Source organism: Puntigrus tetrazona, chromosome 8 (assembly GCF_018831695.1).
Source record: "Puntigrus tetrazona isolate hp1 chromosome 8, ASM1883169v1, whole genome shotgun sequence".
Taxonomy (NCBI): domain Eukaryota; kingdom Metazoa; phylum Chordata; class Actinopteri; order Cypriniformes; family Cyprinidae; genus Puntigrus; species Puntigrus tetrazona.
In genome coordinates, this window is record NC_056706.1 from 10658994 (window position 1) to 10679248 (window position 20255).

The 20255-nt window shown below is 37.1% G+C and overlaps 1 protein-coding gene across 1 annotated transcript in view; it reads left to right on the top strand.

Annotated features, from left to right (window-relative positions):
- Window positions 1–407: 407 nt before the first annotated feature.
- Window positions 408–20255, top strand: part of LOC122351050 (adherens junction-associated protein 1-like) — a 46142-nt gene continuing 26294 nt past the window's right edge. Inside the window, exon 1 of the mRNA XM_043247894.1 lies at window positions 408–1240. Coding sequence (XP_043103829.1) covers window positions 1212–1240 — 29 coding nt within the window. The 5' untranslated portion in view covers window positions 408–1211. The remainder of the gene's footprint in view (window positions 1241–20255) is intronic.

Consider the following 20255-nt stretch of genomic DNA (forward strand, 5'->3'; position numbering starts at 1 on the left):
TGGTTCACAAGGAAGAAAAATGTGGCATTACGCTCTCATGTAATTTGCAGGATATAGCTCTATTGCTTCAGTAAACCCACTAGACACTGTATTAACCTTGGGATGAGAAACTGATCTCCCCCTTAGTGGAAAGTGCTGTACACTGGTTGAGCTTTTCATAGCCCATATGCAGACTGATTTATCTCGGCGAGCAGAGATTGGGATAGAATTGGGTTCGGATGAACTCCTCTGAGGGAAACAGGGGGAAGGATGTCTAAAATGTTACATATTTTACTTTAAAATGACGTCACGGGTTTGTCAGCTAAAGCAGGACTGGCAGGTTGTTAGTCAGACGGAGGAGGAAAGGAGAGAGAGTATGTGAGAGAGAGAGCGAGAGAGAGAGAGAGAGAGAGAGAGAGAGGAAGAGAGAAAGAGGAGCAGTGAGGGTGGATAGCGCGCACAGTGGTGATAACACTATCTATCTATCTATCCAAATGACGAGCGTCGCTTTCACGCGCTCCACTCATCACGCGCGTCCGTGAAGTGGTGTTTCATTCCTCACACTTGGTTTTTTTTCCTCCCGCGTCGCTAATTTATTTGAGCTGCAGAAAGACTGCGAGAACTATCGAAGAGCTTCTTCAGCCGATGTAGGACATGGTTTTGCGCCACGGAAATCTCGATGTTTTATCTTGCGTTTTTTGCCCGCGCTCGGTCTCATAACAATGTAGAGAAAGTGCGCGGTGACCGCGAGCGCAGCGCACGGGCGATGTTGACGCCGTCACCTTGCCGTCTGGTTCGCGTAGCTTCTTGACTTTTTTTTTTTTTCCAGTGGAGTATAATCGAGACGAACTTGTGAATGTAAAAGAAGGCGGCTGTTGAGAAGCGACTGAACCGTCCAGCTGCCCACGCTGCCGCTGGGTCGCTCTGCACATCCGTGCGCACTTCTGAGGAGAAAAACAGCGAGCAACTAAAAAAAAAAAAAGGGGACAAGACGCGTCCTTGTTTTTTCGTGAATATTTCGCCCAGTCCTCGTTTGGTGCGCTCTGGAGAGACGTGGAGCTATTTCAAGCTTTCGGTTTCTCGGGATATATAACATTAGAATGCTAGCATCCGTAACATTTGGAGTAAGGTGTCTAACTTAAGGTGACCATCGCGCTCGAGCGTCGACGTTTGTTGGAACGCATAAATGGACGAATACCAGGAGGACTGATTCGGAATTGTTGTCTGGAAAAATGTGGCTGAAACGGTGTGTCACACGCAGGTAATAAATATCCCTTTTCTGATCTCTCAGCTAAGGGCTAAATGCATTAAACGCCCTTTGCCAAAATTCTGTCATCTGCGAAGAGTTTGTGTGGCAACTTTGATGCCGTTATCACTTCACTTGTTTTGAACGTGACGTCTTACTTAAACCTCACGTCTTTGCGCTGGTGATATTCCCGAGGAAACGTCTTAAGTGATGCTGGTTTGTGTGAATAACTAGAGGGCTCGTAATTAACAAGATTGCGAATCGAGTCGAAGTCATTCGCGCGGCGCTCGCTAGGGGTCGCCAAATAACCGCGATGCGACAACCAAAGACTCGACGCGCGCAAATTAGGTCGAGTATCAGCTTAAACACACCCTCGCATACCACAGTACACCATGACAGAACAACATTTGCTGTGCGGTCAAGGCATTTATGCCATTTTATGAATCACCCCTCTTATTGTCAGAATGACATTTTGATCGTAAGGTTCACGTGGTGTGCGGTGGAAAAGTCGGGTCGAGTCAGAATCAGAAGAGCCGTAATGGCCAGGGATGTATTTATGGTTAACAGGAGCTCTTAGCACTTACTGTACATGCACAGCAAGAGTAGGATTCGATCCAAAACGGACATTCGTGTCATAAATCTTTATTATACATTCCGTATGGACAAAAAGTCAGCCAAATGCTAAGTAATACACTACGCCGAAGAACTACAACAGCTCGAGAATAAGAGCCATAAAGAAATGTTCATCGAAATGTTCATTACTCTGGTTTCCTAGCACTTATGACCCCCCCCCCCCTTCCAAAAAAGATGAAAACCGAGCAACTACAAGTTCGGTTATTTAAAGTGGCAGAATCTGACAGCTGTCGTCGCCGTTACATCTGTTTAGCAGCTGTTCCGGGGGGCACAATGTGGAGAGCATGTTTAAGGTGGGAATGGCGATGGAGCCAGGCGAGCATCATCGTGCATTGTCTACCTGATGTAGGATGCTGCAACATCTTGCATTCACAGGTTCTCCAGAAGGCACTATCTTACCATAGTCACGTGTGATAAAGTGCACATTTTACATAATTATATTGTTGCATGTTCTGTTTAGAAGTGTTCTTGCTTTATAAAGCCGTCAAGAAGTCTTGTCTTGTCATAAAGTCAAGAAGTGTTTTCTTTATGACTTTATGTCGGTTAAAAACACAGACTGGTCTAATATCAGCTGGAAAAGAAATACTGATTAGCCCTTGACTAACTGCTAGTTGGTCAGACCGAACAGGTTGTTATTCAACAGAATGCAGCCTGGTTAGTTAGGCTTACTGAAAATTTCTCCTTCTTCTTTCTGAAGATCCTTGTCGTTTTATGTTCTGAGACAAATGTAACGCAGAAATGCATCTCATCTTGTTTTTAGTGGATTTGTGTCTGTGTGCCGCTTTGATTTAAAGCATAGATAAGAATGAAAGTTTAGGTAGTCTAGAATTCATTACAGCAGGGAACACTGCATTCGAACAAAACTGCGAGCAATGGCTATTGAAGTTTAAATGTGTTAGATAAATTAAGTATGAAATTGCTGGTAAACCAGAGGGATATTATTTTTCTCATATCTGGTGATCTGCCGCTAAAACTCACCCCCTCCACAACTACTACGAATTTAGCATGGCCCATGCATTATGTATATCTACATTCTTTTTTAGTTTTACAATACACAGTGGCAATAAGGCACACGCTTCGTTGCACTCCAGCAAAGGTCTAAGGTAGCTCTGCTGCCAAGTTACGAGACAGCGGGGGAATCTCCCTTTAGCAGTTTGGAAAATGCCTCACTATCGCGAGCAGGCTGAATAGCCTTGATGAAGATCATTAGCTGCATCTCTTAATTGCTCCATCAACTACTTTAATATCTTCACATCAAGGTTATGCGTCCTCTCACGGCTCCGACGTTCTCTCTCGAGAGCCCTGATTCTCCAGTGTACCTCGCAGGATTATGCTGACGCTCTCACATTAAAACAGCCCGGCGAATGGGTCCTCATATGCCACAGACTGGGCATGTATCTCCGTGTCCAGTTCACCGACCCGGAAGCCGTTAGGAGAGTAAACAGTGATATGGGAATGTGGGGAATATCAGCCCCGTGTGCTGACCTGAACAGCAGCTGGTTCATTACGAGCTCCGTCACCGGAAAGAATTAGCTCGTCTCTGCTTTGACACAAGCCGTTGGGTAAATTAGATTTTTTTTTCAAACGTTTAAACGACTTAATTTGATCATATTTTTACGTGTTCTCCTTCTCCCTGTCAGACGAGGTTCTTTAAGTGCACAGCCGTCAATGTCTTCAATGGCAGCACACAACTACCTCATTACCATGTACACCGTGGCGTGTAATAGCATGACACTTCTGTCATTTTCATACCACTTTTTCTCGCCGGATGTAAGCTCACTTGCTCGCACAGTAATGCATGCCTGGTTAGTGCGAGGAGCGCTTCTGCTCTCCATTCGACACTCTCGATGGTCTGATATAACGGCAAGACGATTTGATTGCGCCCACCCCCACTTAAACTGTTATGTAACAACGTCTTCGAGGGTTCAATAAGCCAGAAACAACTTCATACCGCAGCTAATGGCACAAATGTCTGTAAAGCTGAAGTATCTTAATCAGGAGAGTTTTTAAAGGCCAGAAAAAAAAATTCCGAAGGAAGTCTGAAGGAAAAAGTTTTCAACCAGGAATAGCCATTCGAAGGTTTCGACTACTTCAAAGGCACAAACAGAGTCGAAGCGCCATGTTTAAAAAGTAGAGCTTAGCAAATTCTGCTTATGTAACTTCTGCTTCTTCACGGGGGGAATTGTTGGTATTAGCATATGTACATTCAAATCTTCAAAGCCTTGATCAGAGTCAAGTGAAATATCACATAGCATCTTGACCGACTGACCAATTTATACAAGAACGTATTCAACATTCAGACTTTCACGATGAACACACTCTTAAATATAAGGTTCTCTACTGGCGTCTGTAACACTGTCATACATCACATTTTCAGAATGAAATAAAATACTTGTTGCTTACTAATTTGGGGATGCCAAAAATAGTCACTAAACAGTTATACTTTTCCACAAAATATGTAGCAATTTTTGCTTCTGACATTTGTAAAGTGAAGAAGTCTTATATTATTTCTGGAAAAAGCTTTAAAGACATGATTACTATCTTTCTGGTTACAACTTTTTGTTCATTTTATAGCTGATTTTTACATGCATGAATGATTCAGAAGTCATTACTTTTGGTCTAGAATTATGGTCAAAGAAAAAAGAAAACGCAAACATTCTTATTTACCTATAAACTATGTTTATGTAAAGTTCTTTGGCATTAAATGGAGTATTTGAACACGTTTCCACTTCTTTGCTGACTGTAAGTAAAATACTACATTTTGAATATTTTTGTATTTTATCATAAATATTTGACATTCGCCTGCTTTCGTTATTTTGAAAAGTACATCAAAGCTAATATATAATTTTAATGAATTTAAAATATGCTGACAAAACGATGCAATGGTAACTTTATATTGATGTTTTTGAAACCGGCATAATCGTGTCAGGTGATATGACAGCTTTTTTGCAAATCAGCAAAAAGTTTTTTTCAAAATGTAGGGATGTGCAGTTCACTTAGGAAGCTTTCACATTCATTGCACAAAATGTTCTAGTGAAATTGGCTCTTCAGATTATTAAAATGTTAATTACACCAAGCAAAAATCCTTCTTTCTGTTCACTGAAGGTTCTTTGTGGAACCAAAAATGGATGTTCTATGAAACCCATTTTCGATTTTTAAGAATGCACAGGCAGTGTTACTTGTCCAAGTTGAGTCGCCGTGGCAGCCGAATGCCCTGTACCCCTCAGCACTGCCTGTCTAACAGGGCAGGAGTGGCACACCTGAACCACACACACACACACATACTCATGTAGCACCTTTGTTCAATCAATACCGCTTCTATAAAGCCTCAAATTTATCCGTCATGGCACAAGACCAACAGTGCCTGCTAGCCCTCCAGGGCCATGTCTCTCCACCTCTCTCCTTTTTTCCACACATTTCTTGAAAATGAACAGTAAACACTTTTATATGAGTTTAAAAGGACTCTGAGGATTTCTCCAAACGTCCAGGATGTCTAGGTTCGGCCTGAGAGGAAGTCAGTGCCTCTAACTAATGACACTACACGTTTAGTAATGAAGAAGCGTACGGTTACTGTTGTTTAAGCTTGCATGTACAGCATGCGTGCATGCTTTATTGAGCCTGTGGGTCGTGTACACAGTTGTGCTGAGGGATTTTAGTAATGGGTCTTTAAATGCCTGTGGCTGTTGAGGCTCTTTTATCTGCAAACTTTTAGTTTGGAAGATCCCTGCAGTACAGATGCAATGCAGATCTTTTCATCCATAATAACAGCTGATCCTCTCCTCCCAGCAATGTTATTTATTAGACACAGCTAGAGAGAGAGAGAGCGTGTGTGTGTGTGTGTGTTTGTGTGTGTGTGCTCGTTCACTTTTTGTTGTTGTTTACTGCGATAAAGTGCCACTTGACTGTACTTACTTGACCTACTATAACACACACATATATATAATTTCAGCATTGGACACAGTCTGTTACTGTCCATTACCAAAAGGATAGCAAACAGTTCCTTGTTTTCTTTAAAGACAGTTTACCTTGGCTCAACAAAACCCTGATGAGGAACTGGATGTTTTTTCTGGATCATTTGTGTATAAATGACTAAGTGGGGGCATCAACGTTCATTTTCACCAGAACATTTGTTTGACAAAGCGTAAAATTACATCTGAAAATATTGTAGTCTTTACCATTGAATGAAAAAAAACGTGTTTATATTCAAAACAAATCCTCATATCTTTCACAAATCAATTTATAAGCCCAAAAAATCTGTTTTTTTGCACATTTCCACTTATTCTTCACATTTATTTGAGAGGCGATCTCCATTTCAACCAATTTAATCCGCTCAATGGCTTCATTCTGCCAATCAGCATAATTAATGGATTAAAATTTGGATCATTCCTCAGGTTGCTGTTTGGCGCTCGCTGTAGTATTTGTTGGATCTGATCTGAGCATTGTCTTGGCATTTTGGATTTAATGGGAGTAAACAGAATGTAGAAATATGACATTTCACGATTCAGCCAAACAGCTGTCCTGGGGGAGATGCTGGTGGCATCAGTCCATTATTCATCCACTCAAGAGGAAAGAAAACCATTAAATTTATTACGATCAAATTATGTCATAATTTTTCCACTAATCTGCTCTTGTGAATCTGCTAGCAGCAGAGGTGGCAGCTAACTGTAATGGCTCAGAAACTTCATTTATTATCCATCTCTGGATCTTCCTCAAATGTGAATAATATTTAATCTACTCGCGTTGCGTTTCAGTTTAATTTATGATTGATTGTAAATTTGAATTAAGGCTGGGTGGTAAAGCTAGAACAAATTATGTCTTAGTAATTTCAATGTGTTTTACAATATTTATTTCGGGGGTTACTACATCAATGTTTGACTACTACTTTTTTTTTATTGTACTAAAATATTTCAATATATGAAAAGTCTTCAATGAACATTAATTTGGTTGATGATACAAATGTTGGGTTTTCGACAGTTTTGTCGAACGGTTTTAATTAATTTTTTTTTTTTTTTTTACTTTTTCAAGCCAAGCAGTAATAAGAAATAATTTTCGCTATCAACCAGTTCTAGTTCGAGTAAATGAAAACTTTGTCTTCAGCCCCTCGGTTTTTGAGTTTCTTGTCCGTGTTTTTGGTTGTGATAATGACTTGCGCTCGAGTTCCCATAACGCCACATCAGAGCAGCGAGACAGGGGAACTTTAGCTTACATGCTAATTACAAGTCTCAGATAGTTTAGAAATGTAATTGGACAGTGTAATTGCTAACTATGCGTGACAGCAATATGGACACCAGGGACACATAAACTGCCACAGAGAGTTCTGGAAGCTAACTAGATGTTTTACATACACTGTGACTTATTGAGGTCAAGCAGGGATCGTTTATTTAGCGTGACGAGGCATTAATTTGTGCTGAAATGCAATATATCATGTAAGTCCAAACATGGGCCTCTGTTGGTATAGGAACTAACAGAATAGATAGAAATTACAGCGCTCCAGCGCCACTGAATCCTATGAGTCCATATCAGCTGCTATGCAAAGAGTTGTTTGCATAGCCATTCACGTTAAGAGACTTTGCACACAGAGGGTACGGATATACCAATAAAGCCATCCTTTCACATTCAACACATAGCAAACAGAGGGAAATCTGGTAGGATCACTGCCCTCTGCCACGGCTTGTGTGAAATTTACTGTATAAACCATATTGAAAGAGATTCATAATTAAATGAAATGTTGATTAGGTTGGGGAAAATATACCTTTGTGTATGCTACTATAATAGTAGTACAGTTAGGGAAATATATTTAATATTTAATAACTTTTTCTATTATATATGTTTATATATTAAATATATTTAGATATAAAACATAAAAATACTATCTTGTACTTTTATATATATATATATATATATATATATATATATATATATATATATATATATATATATATATATATATATATTGTGTATTCATATGTCGATAATAAATATGCATAGCACACACATACATATATTATATAAACAAAAACTTTTATTCTGAATTTTCAGCAGCCAGTTACTACAGTCTTCAGTATCACATGATGCTTCATAAATGAACTGCAATATACTGGTTTGGTGCTTAATTATTAATAATTAATAATGACTCTCATTACTATAAACATTGAAAATATTTTTACTGCTTAATATTTTTGAGGAAACCATAGTGCATATTTTTTTTCAGGATTCTCTAATAAATATAATCGTTAAAAGAATTTCTTAAAGAAAAAAATGTTGTAATATTGTCTTTACTGTCATTTGTGATTACATAAATCATATTTTTCTTCTACTGCATACTCATAAACTTTACAATCACAGTGCACCATGGTTTATACAAAACAACAATAGCTTATTTAACATTTTATGTAGCACCTAGCACTAAAATAAAGGATCAAATTTGTACATTATTAACATTATAAACAGTAGTACTTTTCCAACGCAGTGAAAGTAAACACTCTGCTGAAATTCAGTCAGAATTGCAAGTCAAAATGAATTGAGAGAACTTGTGTTGATGCTTATGATGTCTCTATGGAGATTTGATTGACATCACATTTGATTGGACATGAACAGTAATGACAAAGTGGTATAGCGTTTGGCAGATAGCAGCAGTAGAGGAGTGTGATGGAGAGAAAATAGATGAGTCTGGCCCAGAGGCTGGCCAAGAAGCATGCAGAGTCCTCTGACGGACACTTTTGAGGTAAAAATATCCTGCTCAGGGGGGGTCAGTAGGAGCTTGACTTGCTTTGATCCAGCGGTTACTGATTTTTCATACTCGCAACCTTTAAAAGGTCCTAAATGTTGTAATGAATCCCACTCCTTTGAAACTTGATGCCCAGTCTGAGATTTGAGTCGTGACCTTGAAACCAGACAGCATTTCAGTCAAGATTCAGCTTCAGTGAAGCTTCCAGCCCCCCGTGGCCCTCTCCACACTGTCCCATAATTGCCTTCAATGGGGAGCTTTCTGCTGAAATGTGATTCCATCAAGCCGGCTTTATGCTTGGTTAACCAATTAATTTTCTACTGAAGACTTCAATATGAGGAAGATTTGAACATCCTTGCGTGGGCAAAACCAAATCTCTCTCTAAGAAAAGACGACGGTGGTCACATTTTGTTGGCCGTGAGTGGGTAACATTAACCACTTTCCTGAGAGCTTGCCAGACACAAGGACGGAGAACGTTCCAGATATCCATTCCTCCTATTAAGGACTTCAGTGCTTGTATATCTGAGGCTTTCAGCTGGATGCATGGATGCAGTATGACGTTGCGTTGTGCATCACGGTTCTTGCTGTTTTTGGAATGTAAGTCACTTTTATTTACTACATTTTCCTACAGTTATGTAATACAGCATACTCAACATGAATCATTTATCCATCAGATGACAGATTCTGGTATGCTACACAAAAGATGCTTTAGATCTGCTAGCATGAAGTTATTTTAATGATATTATGTATACACCCTTATTTACAATAGTAATTTTGTTTTTAATAATGTACCATATTAAAGTAATATGAAAACCTTTTATCAGCGGAAAATGTTTGCTATTCTATTATTAATTTATCTACTAAAAGAATAATAATTGTGTAATTAAAGTATATCTATTTTTTCTGACCTAAATAAATCAGGCTCACTTGTTATCAACAAAAATTTATAAAATTAATTAATAAATTAATAAAAACAACAACAGCAATCCAAAATATTAATATTGCAGTTTTACTGTTAAAAAAATTAATGAACATTTAGTAGTATTATAGTGATATTTATATTGATTTGTTAATGTTTTATTGGATTAAATAATAATAATTGATTAGTTTAAATTAGTTCCTTTAATATTGTCTTATTTTATTTTTTTCAATAAAATAATATGCATACACTTTAATAGCCAGTAAAAATGGCATGTACTAATTTTAGGCACTTATTGATAGAATTAATAAAAAATATGTTCTACATTTAAAAGAATAGCGTTCACACCACAAATATATCAGAAAAACAATATCATTGGAATCACTTTCACAACTGTTTTTCATCCAGTTGATGGATAATATTAAAAACATCTACATCCAATCAGAATTCATTCTTCTTTAAAGAGTCTGAGCATTTACAATGACGGTCAGCATAACTCAACCACACGCTCAGAATAAACAGACCTTTATTTTGCATTGGTGCGGATGCGAAATATAGTTATTGTTAAGATTCCTTGTGTGAATGAGCTTTGGTGCGAAGGTCAGAGCTGAAAAGCATACTGGGTAACATAACACAGAGTATTGTTCACGATTACTTTCTGAGTTGCATGCTCTCTCATCTGTGCTCAATTTATGTATTAATGAATTTTCTGCTATGCCGAGTCGTAAATTGCTTTGACCAATAAATCACATTGGCATAAGGGCACATTATACACACACACACACACACACACACACACACACATTCATCGTCTCATCTTCACTGATCTTTCTTTAGGTTTATTGGTTTGTCTGTCAATGTTTGCTTGTTGATCTGAGGTCAGTAATCTCATCTTACAGATCTGCTTAGGGAAGCTCTCTCTCTCTCTCTACTTCTTCTCTCGTGCAGTCGCTTAATTAGTGCCTTGTCTTTACTGCTCCATATGTGTGTGGTGTGAGGCTCGTGAAGAATGACAGCAGGATTAATCTTGGCATGAGCGTGCACAGGCAGCGCAGAAGAAAATGGAGTCCAGTCCTGCTCATAATTTGCTGTTTGCTCCCCCGGACAGGCGTTTTGCTCAGACGCTTGAGCCAGAACCGACCTTAAGGCTTTAAAGTGCCGCTGCGCTGACCTCTCTCCTCCAACCATTATTATTCTGGGCCACTCTGCCTTAAAGGTACAAACTCTTATTAAAGGCAGTGAAAAGAACAAGTCAATGTTTCTTATCTATTGCGAATCCTTTTTGGCTATCTCTCTTATTCTCTTTCTCTGGGGTGGAATTTGGGAGTCCTGACCAGCATTTGATTCAAAGAAACAAAAGAAGTAGTTTCTTTAGTACAATAAAAGACAAAGAAACGGATAGAGAAAGCTACGTGAAAAAGGCTTTAGATGCACAGTTGCTTTGGAGATTTGCTGATCTTTGTAAAACTGTTTAAAAGATCGGGGCTGGAGGATGGTACATTTTTTTATTCTTTTAAATGAAATCTTATGCACTCCAAGGCTGCATTTACAGTATTTGATGAGCAATATTGAAAAACGGTAATACTGTAAAATGTTTAAAATAGTCATTTCCGGTTTTAATATATTTCAAAATGTAATTAATTTATTCAATTTATTCTTGAGATGAAAAAAAAAAGTCATACCCAAACCATACCAACAAACAAGCAAACAACAACAACAAAAAACTGTAGCTGGCAAATCAATTGAAATATATATTTACAATGTGTTCTGAATTATTAGGCAAGTTGAAATTCTGGTCATATTTTTCTTCCAAGAACATTTTACCAATCAGAAACCACATAAATATATAATTATATATAAGGAATGCTAAAAATAAAAAACTCCATGTTTTCTTTTTCCAGACAAAATGAGCCAAGAAAGATATTGAACTCAGACTAGAAGTAAAAAAAAAACAAAAAAAAAAAACGTTAAATGCCCATGAGAAGAGTGATAATGCAATAATAGCAGAATAAGTTAATAATATAGAATAATTTAAGGAATGGCCACAAGTAAGGCCGGGTTCACACAGCAGCAGAATACGGTTGTCAGTGCTGTATTTGGGATTGACAACCGTATTTTCTTTAAAGGTGTGACTCTCAAAATGTCTCGTTCACACAGCAGCTTACATCTATGTTTAGAATTCTGTCTGTATGAACGTGCAACGGGAGTAAAGCCCAATTCCTTACCAGTAACCATAGAGACAGTGACTAAAGTAATATCAAAGAGTCTTTCTGACACGACAAGAGTCCAATTCAGCCGCAAGTTCTTTCTTCAAGCCTTAAAAAAATTCTTCAAACGGTGGTTCAAGGGGATGTGATGCTGTTCCTTCAAGAGTCACTCCCAACTCATCTGTCCACAACGCCTATGAAAAAGTCTAGATGGATTTCCCACTTTAGCATGTTATTCTTATTAAGTGAGGGTCATTTTGTAGGATTTTGAACCCTAGTTCTCAGTCTATGAGAACCTGACACATTGCAGTTGTGGAGACTCCAGGAAGGTTGCAGTTCTGAAAAATTATGGCGATGGTGACTAAATGGTTCTTGATGTTTTCTCAGCTAATTCTTGACATTAATTCTCAATTCTTTTGCAGTCTACATGTGTTTTCTTCTCCACCTGTTTTTTTCTGACTCAGTGGGACCCAGTGGTCATTCCTTAACTTTGCTATTTATATTATTGCATTAGTATTGCACCCTTTTATGGGCATTTTATAACTAGGAACTTTTAGTCTGACTGGAAAAAGAAAACTTGTTAATAATTTGGCACATCTAAATATAACGAGTTTTTAACTTTCAGCATTTCTGGACAATTTTATATCACTTATATATGATTAAATACAAAATCAATAGTAGTTATTAAGATTGGTGTTGTTTGGGATTGGTAAAATGTTCGTGGAAAAGAAAATATGACCAGAATTTCAACGTGCCTAACAATCTGGAACACAGTGTAAATATACTACTTTAAATATTGAAGCTTAATAAAAAATATATACATGTTTGGAGATTATACTTAGTTTCAACCATTATACCAAAATATATTTCAACATTTATTTTGGGGCAACAAAATACATGTCCAGTGGTACAGTAGCCTGTATTTAAATTAAGTCTAGATTTAAATGTAGATTTATAATGATTTAATCATATTTTACATTTTTTTACTTTAATTTTTATTTGTTTTATTTTAATAAATTAATCAATGTTTAAATGCTTTTAAAATATGTATTTATGTAAAAAAAAAATCATTATATAAAAAAATTATGTATGTAGTATAAAATATATATTATATTGCGAATTAATCAAATTCAAAATAATGATTACATTATATATTTATATTTACTGTGTATACTTATTATGTTTATAAAAATACACACACATAAAGCACATACTATTATATATTCATATTCTTATAGTTCTATTATATAGAAATATATATGTAATAAACGTAACAAATATACCTAACATATTTTTTTATAAATATTTACATGCATAATGTAAACAACAACAACTTTGTATTGTTTTGCAGGCCTATATTTATTATTATTATTATTATTATTATTAATGTACAAAATATGCTTACTGTCTTTGTTGAAACTTAAAATAAACAATCTCAAAACTTTTGAATGGTAGTGTAGGTTTTTTTCCCTATTCATGAAGTGGTACAGGCATCTTCCTTTCTCTTTTGATGGTAGTTGGTGCTCTCTCACCGCTCTCAGAAAAGCCTGTGGGCATCTCAGGCGGGTTACAGGTGAGGTCCTGTGCAGGTGAGACGGTGTGTTTCCTGTCTTAATCCCACGCCCTCGTGCCTGCGTACATGAGCCGACCTCGTAGTGCAGCCGAGCTGAAAGCATAGATTATTAATAGAGCAGATATAGCCTGTGGTTTCAGGACCAGAATAAAACAAACGTTGATGCATGTCATTTAGAATTACACTGAGTCACTGAGCATTAAAGAGGCCAGTAATATAGACAGGTACGCAGTGATCCGGGCTAAGCGAGGACGCGTGGGCTGTCCATTCCATTTTCTGATAAATCCACAGAAACCCCATATTTTTCATTATATTTATAGGTCTATTCACATCAACTTTGTTTGGAGATGCGATTGTCAGTATTATTCCCGTCAGCCACTAAAAAGTCCACCCTTTTTTCTGTCCGAGTCCAGAGGAGACACCAAAAGCAAACTTTAAAGTCTCATTCTGTAATGAAAGAAGAGAGAGATGAGTTTAACGCATCAGGTCGTCAGTCATCAGTTTACCATCAGAGTGCATTTGAAAAAGACAAATATCTGTGTCTCGATGATGTTTCTTCCTTTGCGTCTGTTTTTTTGGCTTCTCATATAGGCGGTTCCATCCAGTCAGATGAATAGGCACGTTTGATCACGTAGAGTTGCCCCTGGAGCAAGAAATGCATGAGGGAGAGAAAGAGAGAGAGCAAAAGGACCCTCACCGAGCTATTCATGAGCTTCTTCTAACGCGATGCAAATGAAAGGTTTCTTGTATCTGTTGAGTTCTATTTTAGGTGTGTGAAAAGCAGCGTGGAGACTTGCTCAGGGAGATGCTCGCTACACAACCCAGGAAAGGCGGGCTGAATGGACAGGAAGTGTGTGTGTGTGTGTGTGTGTGTGTGTTTTGGCACTTGTTTGCATGTGAGTACAGTGCTGAGCGTTTAGAGGATGTGGCGGTTTGACCCTCTCTGCTCCCTAACACTTACACTCTCTTGAGCCACACGGCATGATGCTTATCGGAAATCTCTCACACCGTAAAAATACCACATGATGGCTTATGGTTCTGTTTTCTTTTGAAAACACGTGTCTTCTGCTGGGCTAACCGTCTGCATGAGAAGATGAAATTAAACTAACACCTTTTGCAGGTCTTGTATGACATCGATAACTTAATCAGTTGAAGTGAACTACCATTAGTACATTTATACGATTTATAAAATCCTTAATTTCATTTTTTTTTATATAAATCACAAAGTCCTGAAAAAAATGTCAGCTTTGTCCTAACAGGAATAAAATACAATACAATACAATATTACTGTATTTATTGTATTTTGGTAAACTGCTTAGCATTGGAGGCTTCTTGGAGCCTTCAAAACCTCTTATTGACCTCAAAACATTTGAATGATAGTGTATATTATGCTATATATTGTATTACTTTATTCATTTAGCAGATGCTTTTATCTAAAGAACTTACGTTTAAGAACATAAGGAGCACTTCAAGCAAGTTGTCGTAAGTGGCATCAGTACCAAGTTACAAGTGGAAGATTATATTACAGGCTGAAATGCAGAGAAGAAGAGAAAGTTGTTTTTACAGGAAGTTCTTTTGTTTATGGTATAGCGCTTGCATGTGAAGTGTCTTCAGCTGTTGAATGAAGCTTGAGATAGTGTGAACAGATCGGGTTGAAGTTCACTGAGAGGAAGAGAGAGTGAAGATCAAGAAGAGTGAACAGTAAACAAACAGAAACCAAAAAAAGTAGCTACTTAAGGGGAGTATAACCACGAAACTTAAACCTAACCTTAAAATTATAGGCTGATGAATTTTCTTAAAGGCCAAACCTCAGAACCCATGTCCTATCCGATCCTAAATTCTGATTGGGTAGATCGGAATTGAGTTGATTAAGGAAACAGGTGCCATTTAGCTAAAGCATGGTAAGATGTAAGTACAGTAGCAGAATGTGGTAGGTTAGTTTGGTTATGTAGTAAATCTTATGTTGTTGACCGTGACTACAAGGTTTTGAAAGTTACACTGAGGGTACACTTTGCAGCTCCTTCAGACTGACTTCCTGGATAAAAAGGAAAGAGCAGCCTCAAAATAAGTCCCAGATAAGCTGTTTCTCTACTCTTATAGCATCTTTGCTGAGCCACGATTGACATTATGAACTGTGATGATTGCCCACCCATGACATTTTCTTCTCACTGTTGTGCTGTTGTGACTGGCAGTCAGAATCCGCGGTGCTGTCCAAGGTGCTGAAGAGAGACCTGTTGATCATTTGATTCGTGTCTCAGCTCCAGACAAACTCAACTGTCTAGCATCTCTCTGAAACAACTCAAGTAGATGTAATCCCGGTGTACTTTTGGGACCTTACTTCTGCAGGTACTGCACCTTTTCTTTTTGCTGATTCATAAATCTGTGTTTGGAGAAGTAACAATGTTACACTGAAGAGCTCAGGCATGTCTTCGAAAAACCGTGAAGATAATCTCACTGATTTGCTGTACTACCTAAGACCTGTCAGCAGATTAATGTGTGAAATCTTTTCTATAGTGAGTTAATGGCAGGGCTTTGCAATGACGTCACATCTCTCCCAACGAGAGAGCAGGGATTTGTCCTTTTCCTTGGCTAAGCCTCATTACACACTCTCACATACGCAGACACCCCTGTCATATCTCTCCAGACTGCTTCTGATGCTTCTACATATGTATAATTACTTGGAGATCCTTCCTGAATTGCTTTCCACTGACAATTTGTAACTTTTAATATTTTGTTATTAAATTTAATTCAATTGTATTATGTAATTAATATATTTTATTTGATTTGGTAATTAATTAATTTTATTAAGACATTAGCATTATTTGCCAGGCATATTTAATGTAGCTTTTATTTTATTTTATTTACAACTTTTGGCTTTTAATATTTTCTTACTTTTTTATTTTGTAATTTATCTATTTTATTAACAAACTGACTTTATTAAAATATTTACTTTTGCCTGGCATATTTAATGTGGCATTTACTTATTTTATTTATTTATTTATTTATTTACAACTTTTGCTTGCCATATTTGAATTTTATTTTATTTTCCCAACTAAGCTCTATTTGCCTGGTGAATTTATATTTTTGTATTTAATTTACTTAATATTTTATTCAATTAAATTTTCTTTCTTTTATCTAATAAAACAGTAATTAATCAAATTATGGATAATTTTTTATTATTAATATTATTAATATTATTCTTCAATAGAATACTTTTTTTTTTTTTTTTAAGTTTTTGAAAGTTTCAGAAATTTCACTTGCATACATTGCAATTTTATCGTCATTACGATCCTTTTTTCTTTTATTGTGTTTTATTTCTCTCTTTCTCTCTCTGAGGCATTGTATGTGTCTATGCGTGTGTGTATTTGTGTTGAGAGGGCGTATGTGTGAAGAGGGAGTCATGTTCTGTCATCACTGTGGCAGGGATATGAAATGTCAGTGCAAGGCTGTTGGAGATATCTCTCCCACAGTCACAACACACACACACACACACAGCTGAGCTCTACAGTGGTTCTCTCACACACACACACACACACACACACACACACACGCACACACACAGTGCAGCATATAGATCAGACCATGTGAAACAGCCATTTACATCCCAGTGTTCCAGCAGGAAGCATGTCCTGATGCAGTGCTCTTATACACTCATGTGCTAATGGGCAAATGCGAGAACAACAGCTGCCTGTTTATTACTGCCAGTCTCTAAATATGTAATGTGAAATCCTTCCAGCTCATTTATGAATATTATTTATGACAGGATATCAGTATTATAATCAGAATTCTAAAATGATTACCATATTAATTATTTTTTCATAATTATAATCATGTAACATAAAACAATAGGTGGATGTTTTATGTACATATGCAATATCTTATGGCATTGTATGTTAGCCATTTTGATTTCACAATTACAACAGGCCAGTTATATTATAAAATAGATTAGCGTGGAAAATTTGCAAATACAGATAATTCTACCTGTTCAATTACATTTATTTATTATTTTCACTCTGCTCAGGATAAACCAAGTAACTGATCCAAGGATTCAGCCGGCTGTATGAGGATCAGACTGACTCAGATATAAGCTGCGCGCTTATCCAAAATGCAGGCATGGAATCCATATTTATTTGCAACACTTCTCTGAAGTGTAATTCAGCTGAAAAATCGGCCCATGAGTCATATGTCAGTGAGCATTTGGCTTGCCGTCAGAAACCATTCTGGTCGGGTTTCTCAAGTTTCGTCATGTGTCTAGAGAGTATGTGTGATGATTCGTAATGGAACGAATAAGATCACGGCACTTGATTGTCTTGTGTGAAGAAATTCACTCATCGGATGTGAAGACAGCTGAGCAACTAGTACTGGATGTTCCTGAATTTTCCACCAGCCATATGCTCATCTATCAAAACCTCCCATCTCATTAATAGTAACCTGGGACAGTGCTTACCATAATCCCTCTGATATATACTGGGCTTGCCTGAGTATTTAGACCATTATTATTTGCTATTCCTTCGTAAACTACAGTCTTATTGAAAATATGACACTCCAAATTTAATTTAGACTTTAAAAAAATCTATAATATGGTATTAAAGGTACAGAAATATATAAGGGTATGCACTATTTCTTGGTTTCTAATCAAATTTAACATTGATCAGACAGATGTTTTAGAGCTTAAGATGCTCTTTGGATCATTGCAAATCATGCTGGAGCATGTGATCATAAAGATGAAAATTTGCGATATATTTGGTCAAAATCTGTTTTGATGTAGAAACAAACTCATCTACATCTTGGATGGCCTGATGGTGAGTATATTTTTTTAGTGAGCTGTTCCTTTAAATGTTAATGTCTAGTGTCGGATCTGCCTACCCTGTGGAATTATGTAATATTTATGTAGCTTTGTCGGTATTATTTGTTGTACAGCGTGATATGTTAGTAATGACATTTAGTCCTGAGGGGGGCAGTAAATGGGGGGACAGACTGAGCTACATATTGAATACATATTAGCATAGAGTAGAAGAGAGAAAGGGAAAAAAAAGCAAAGGGAAAGTTCAAGTGGTCAAAAGAGTGTGCTCTTGTCTCTGTGTAATGGTCAATAAACCCTTTTTATGGTGTTATTTACTCATAATTCATTGCATCATCAAATAAGAAGTGTCTATAACCTTTACTTTCAGTGCTCTGGAGAAAAAAGTGCTTCAATAATTTCAAATTCTGTGTGATTCTGTGATTTGTGCTAATACAGTTGTGCTAAATATCACTAAAGGTGGGTCATTGGCTTGTAATTATAGGGCAACCACTTTAAATGCTACATAGCACCTATTATTAATAGTGGTGCTGTGTAGAACCATAAGTAGAAGCTCATTTAATACAATGGCAAAAGCTGTTTTGTATCACTTTTCTGAGGTAAAAGTCCTTTGTGGGGCCTCGGGATATTTCCTTATAGCAGGGCCTTAGGGGTAAAAAGGTTAAGAACCGTGTTATCTTTAGGAAACACACAGTATTTTAATGAAATTTGTATTCTTTTCTCCGCTAAACTAAGAGACTTAGGGAGTTAGATAACCTTTATAAAAGTATACAGAGGTTAATATGTTCTTTGTATGGCAGTGGTGCTACAGAGCAGGGGTTCCCAAACTTTTCCATTCCACGACCCACCTAGGCAAGTTTTAACAAAATTTAGCTGCAGCTAAGTGATTTAGTGCGACCCACCTCGTCCCGCTCTGTGACCCACAAGTGGGTCGTGACCCGCAGTTTGAAATCCCCTTCGTACCTTATCCACCCCGAAGACTCGCTGATTTTGTGCGTGTGCGTATTTTTAGCCTGAATGGGCCTAAACCATCATATTTCTCAAACCATTTTGGCAGATTTTATTGGCAATCTATTACATGTTTTTGAAATGTAAGCTTGGAGACTATTTTGCAGCACGTGACTAGAAGTAGCTGAAGACGGCCCTTAAGGGACTTTAGTGAAACTCATGATCAGTTCAGTCAGTGTTTATAATGTTATTCCCTTTACTTTTAACAGAGCGGATATGAGAGAGATGGAAAAAGGAGATGGTCTTATCATTTTCTTTCAGGCTTTTTCTGATAGCATATTTTCCATTTAACTTTTTAGGAACTCCCGGGCTGCTTCTCTTAACTTGCTTGTGTCAGGAAACGCGTTCTTTTAGCGCTTTCATATATTAAATAAAAATATATTTCCTCCCATTATCATGAATATGGATGGGAAAAGAAATTATATATTCCCACTGAGTCTATATTTGTGCTGCTGTTAAATCTAAGCAACTAAGCACAAATCTTATGCAAGCTTGCAAACATAGCGAGCATTAGCCTAATGAATATTCAAAAGGAAAGTATTCTTTATTCATCCACTTTATTCCTGTCTTTGTCCCTTGCAGTGTTAATTTATTGCATTCATTTATTTATTTATTTTTATTTGTTTTACATTTATTTACTCATTTTCAGTGTCTCTTCAAACATGTGCAGAATGCAAATTCAATGAATAAATAAAACATAATACTGTTATTCACCAGCAGGCCAGTATCTTCAAGAACTTTAACATGACTTGGTAAGACAGGATATGTTTATATGCATAATGCAATTAAATCAGTCGCAAGTTGACACCTCAAATTTAGAAACATTCATATGAATGGCAAGTAATTGGAAGAGGTTTGCCTGTGTCATCTTAAGTGTCAAAAGAGCTAATTTCGAACCCTGAAAGTGCCTGTAGTCTATGAATCCAAATTGGTTACTATAAAAAATATGAATATAAACAAGACCTTTGCTTTGTGGGCAACGCGTTGAATTACAATGCAGAATCTAAATGCGTTACGCCATGCTGAAGTGACCCGAATCGTAGCTGATGCGTTATAAGTAAAGAGCAGGGAAGGGTTGTTCATGCAAAGCCGTCCTCGATCTCATTCACACCCTGTCTTGTGCGACCCTTAATTTAGCCCTCATTAATATCACAGCAGCCTC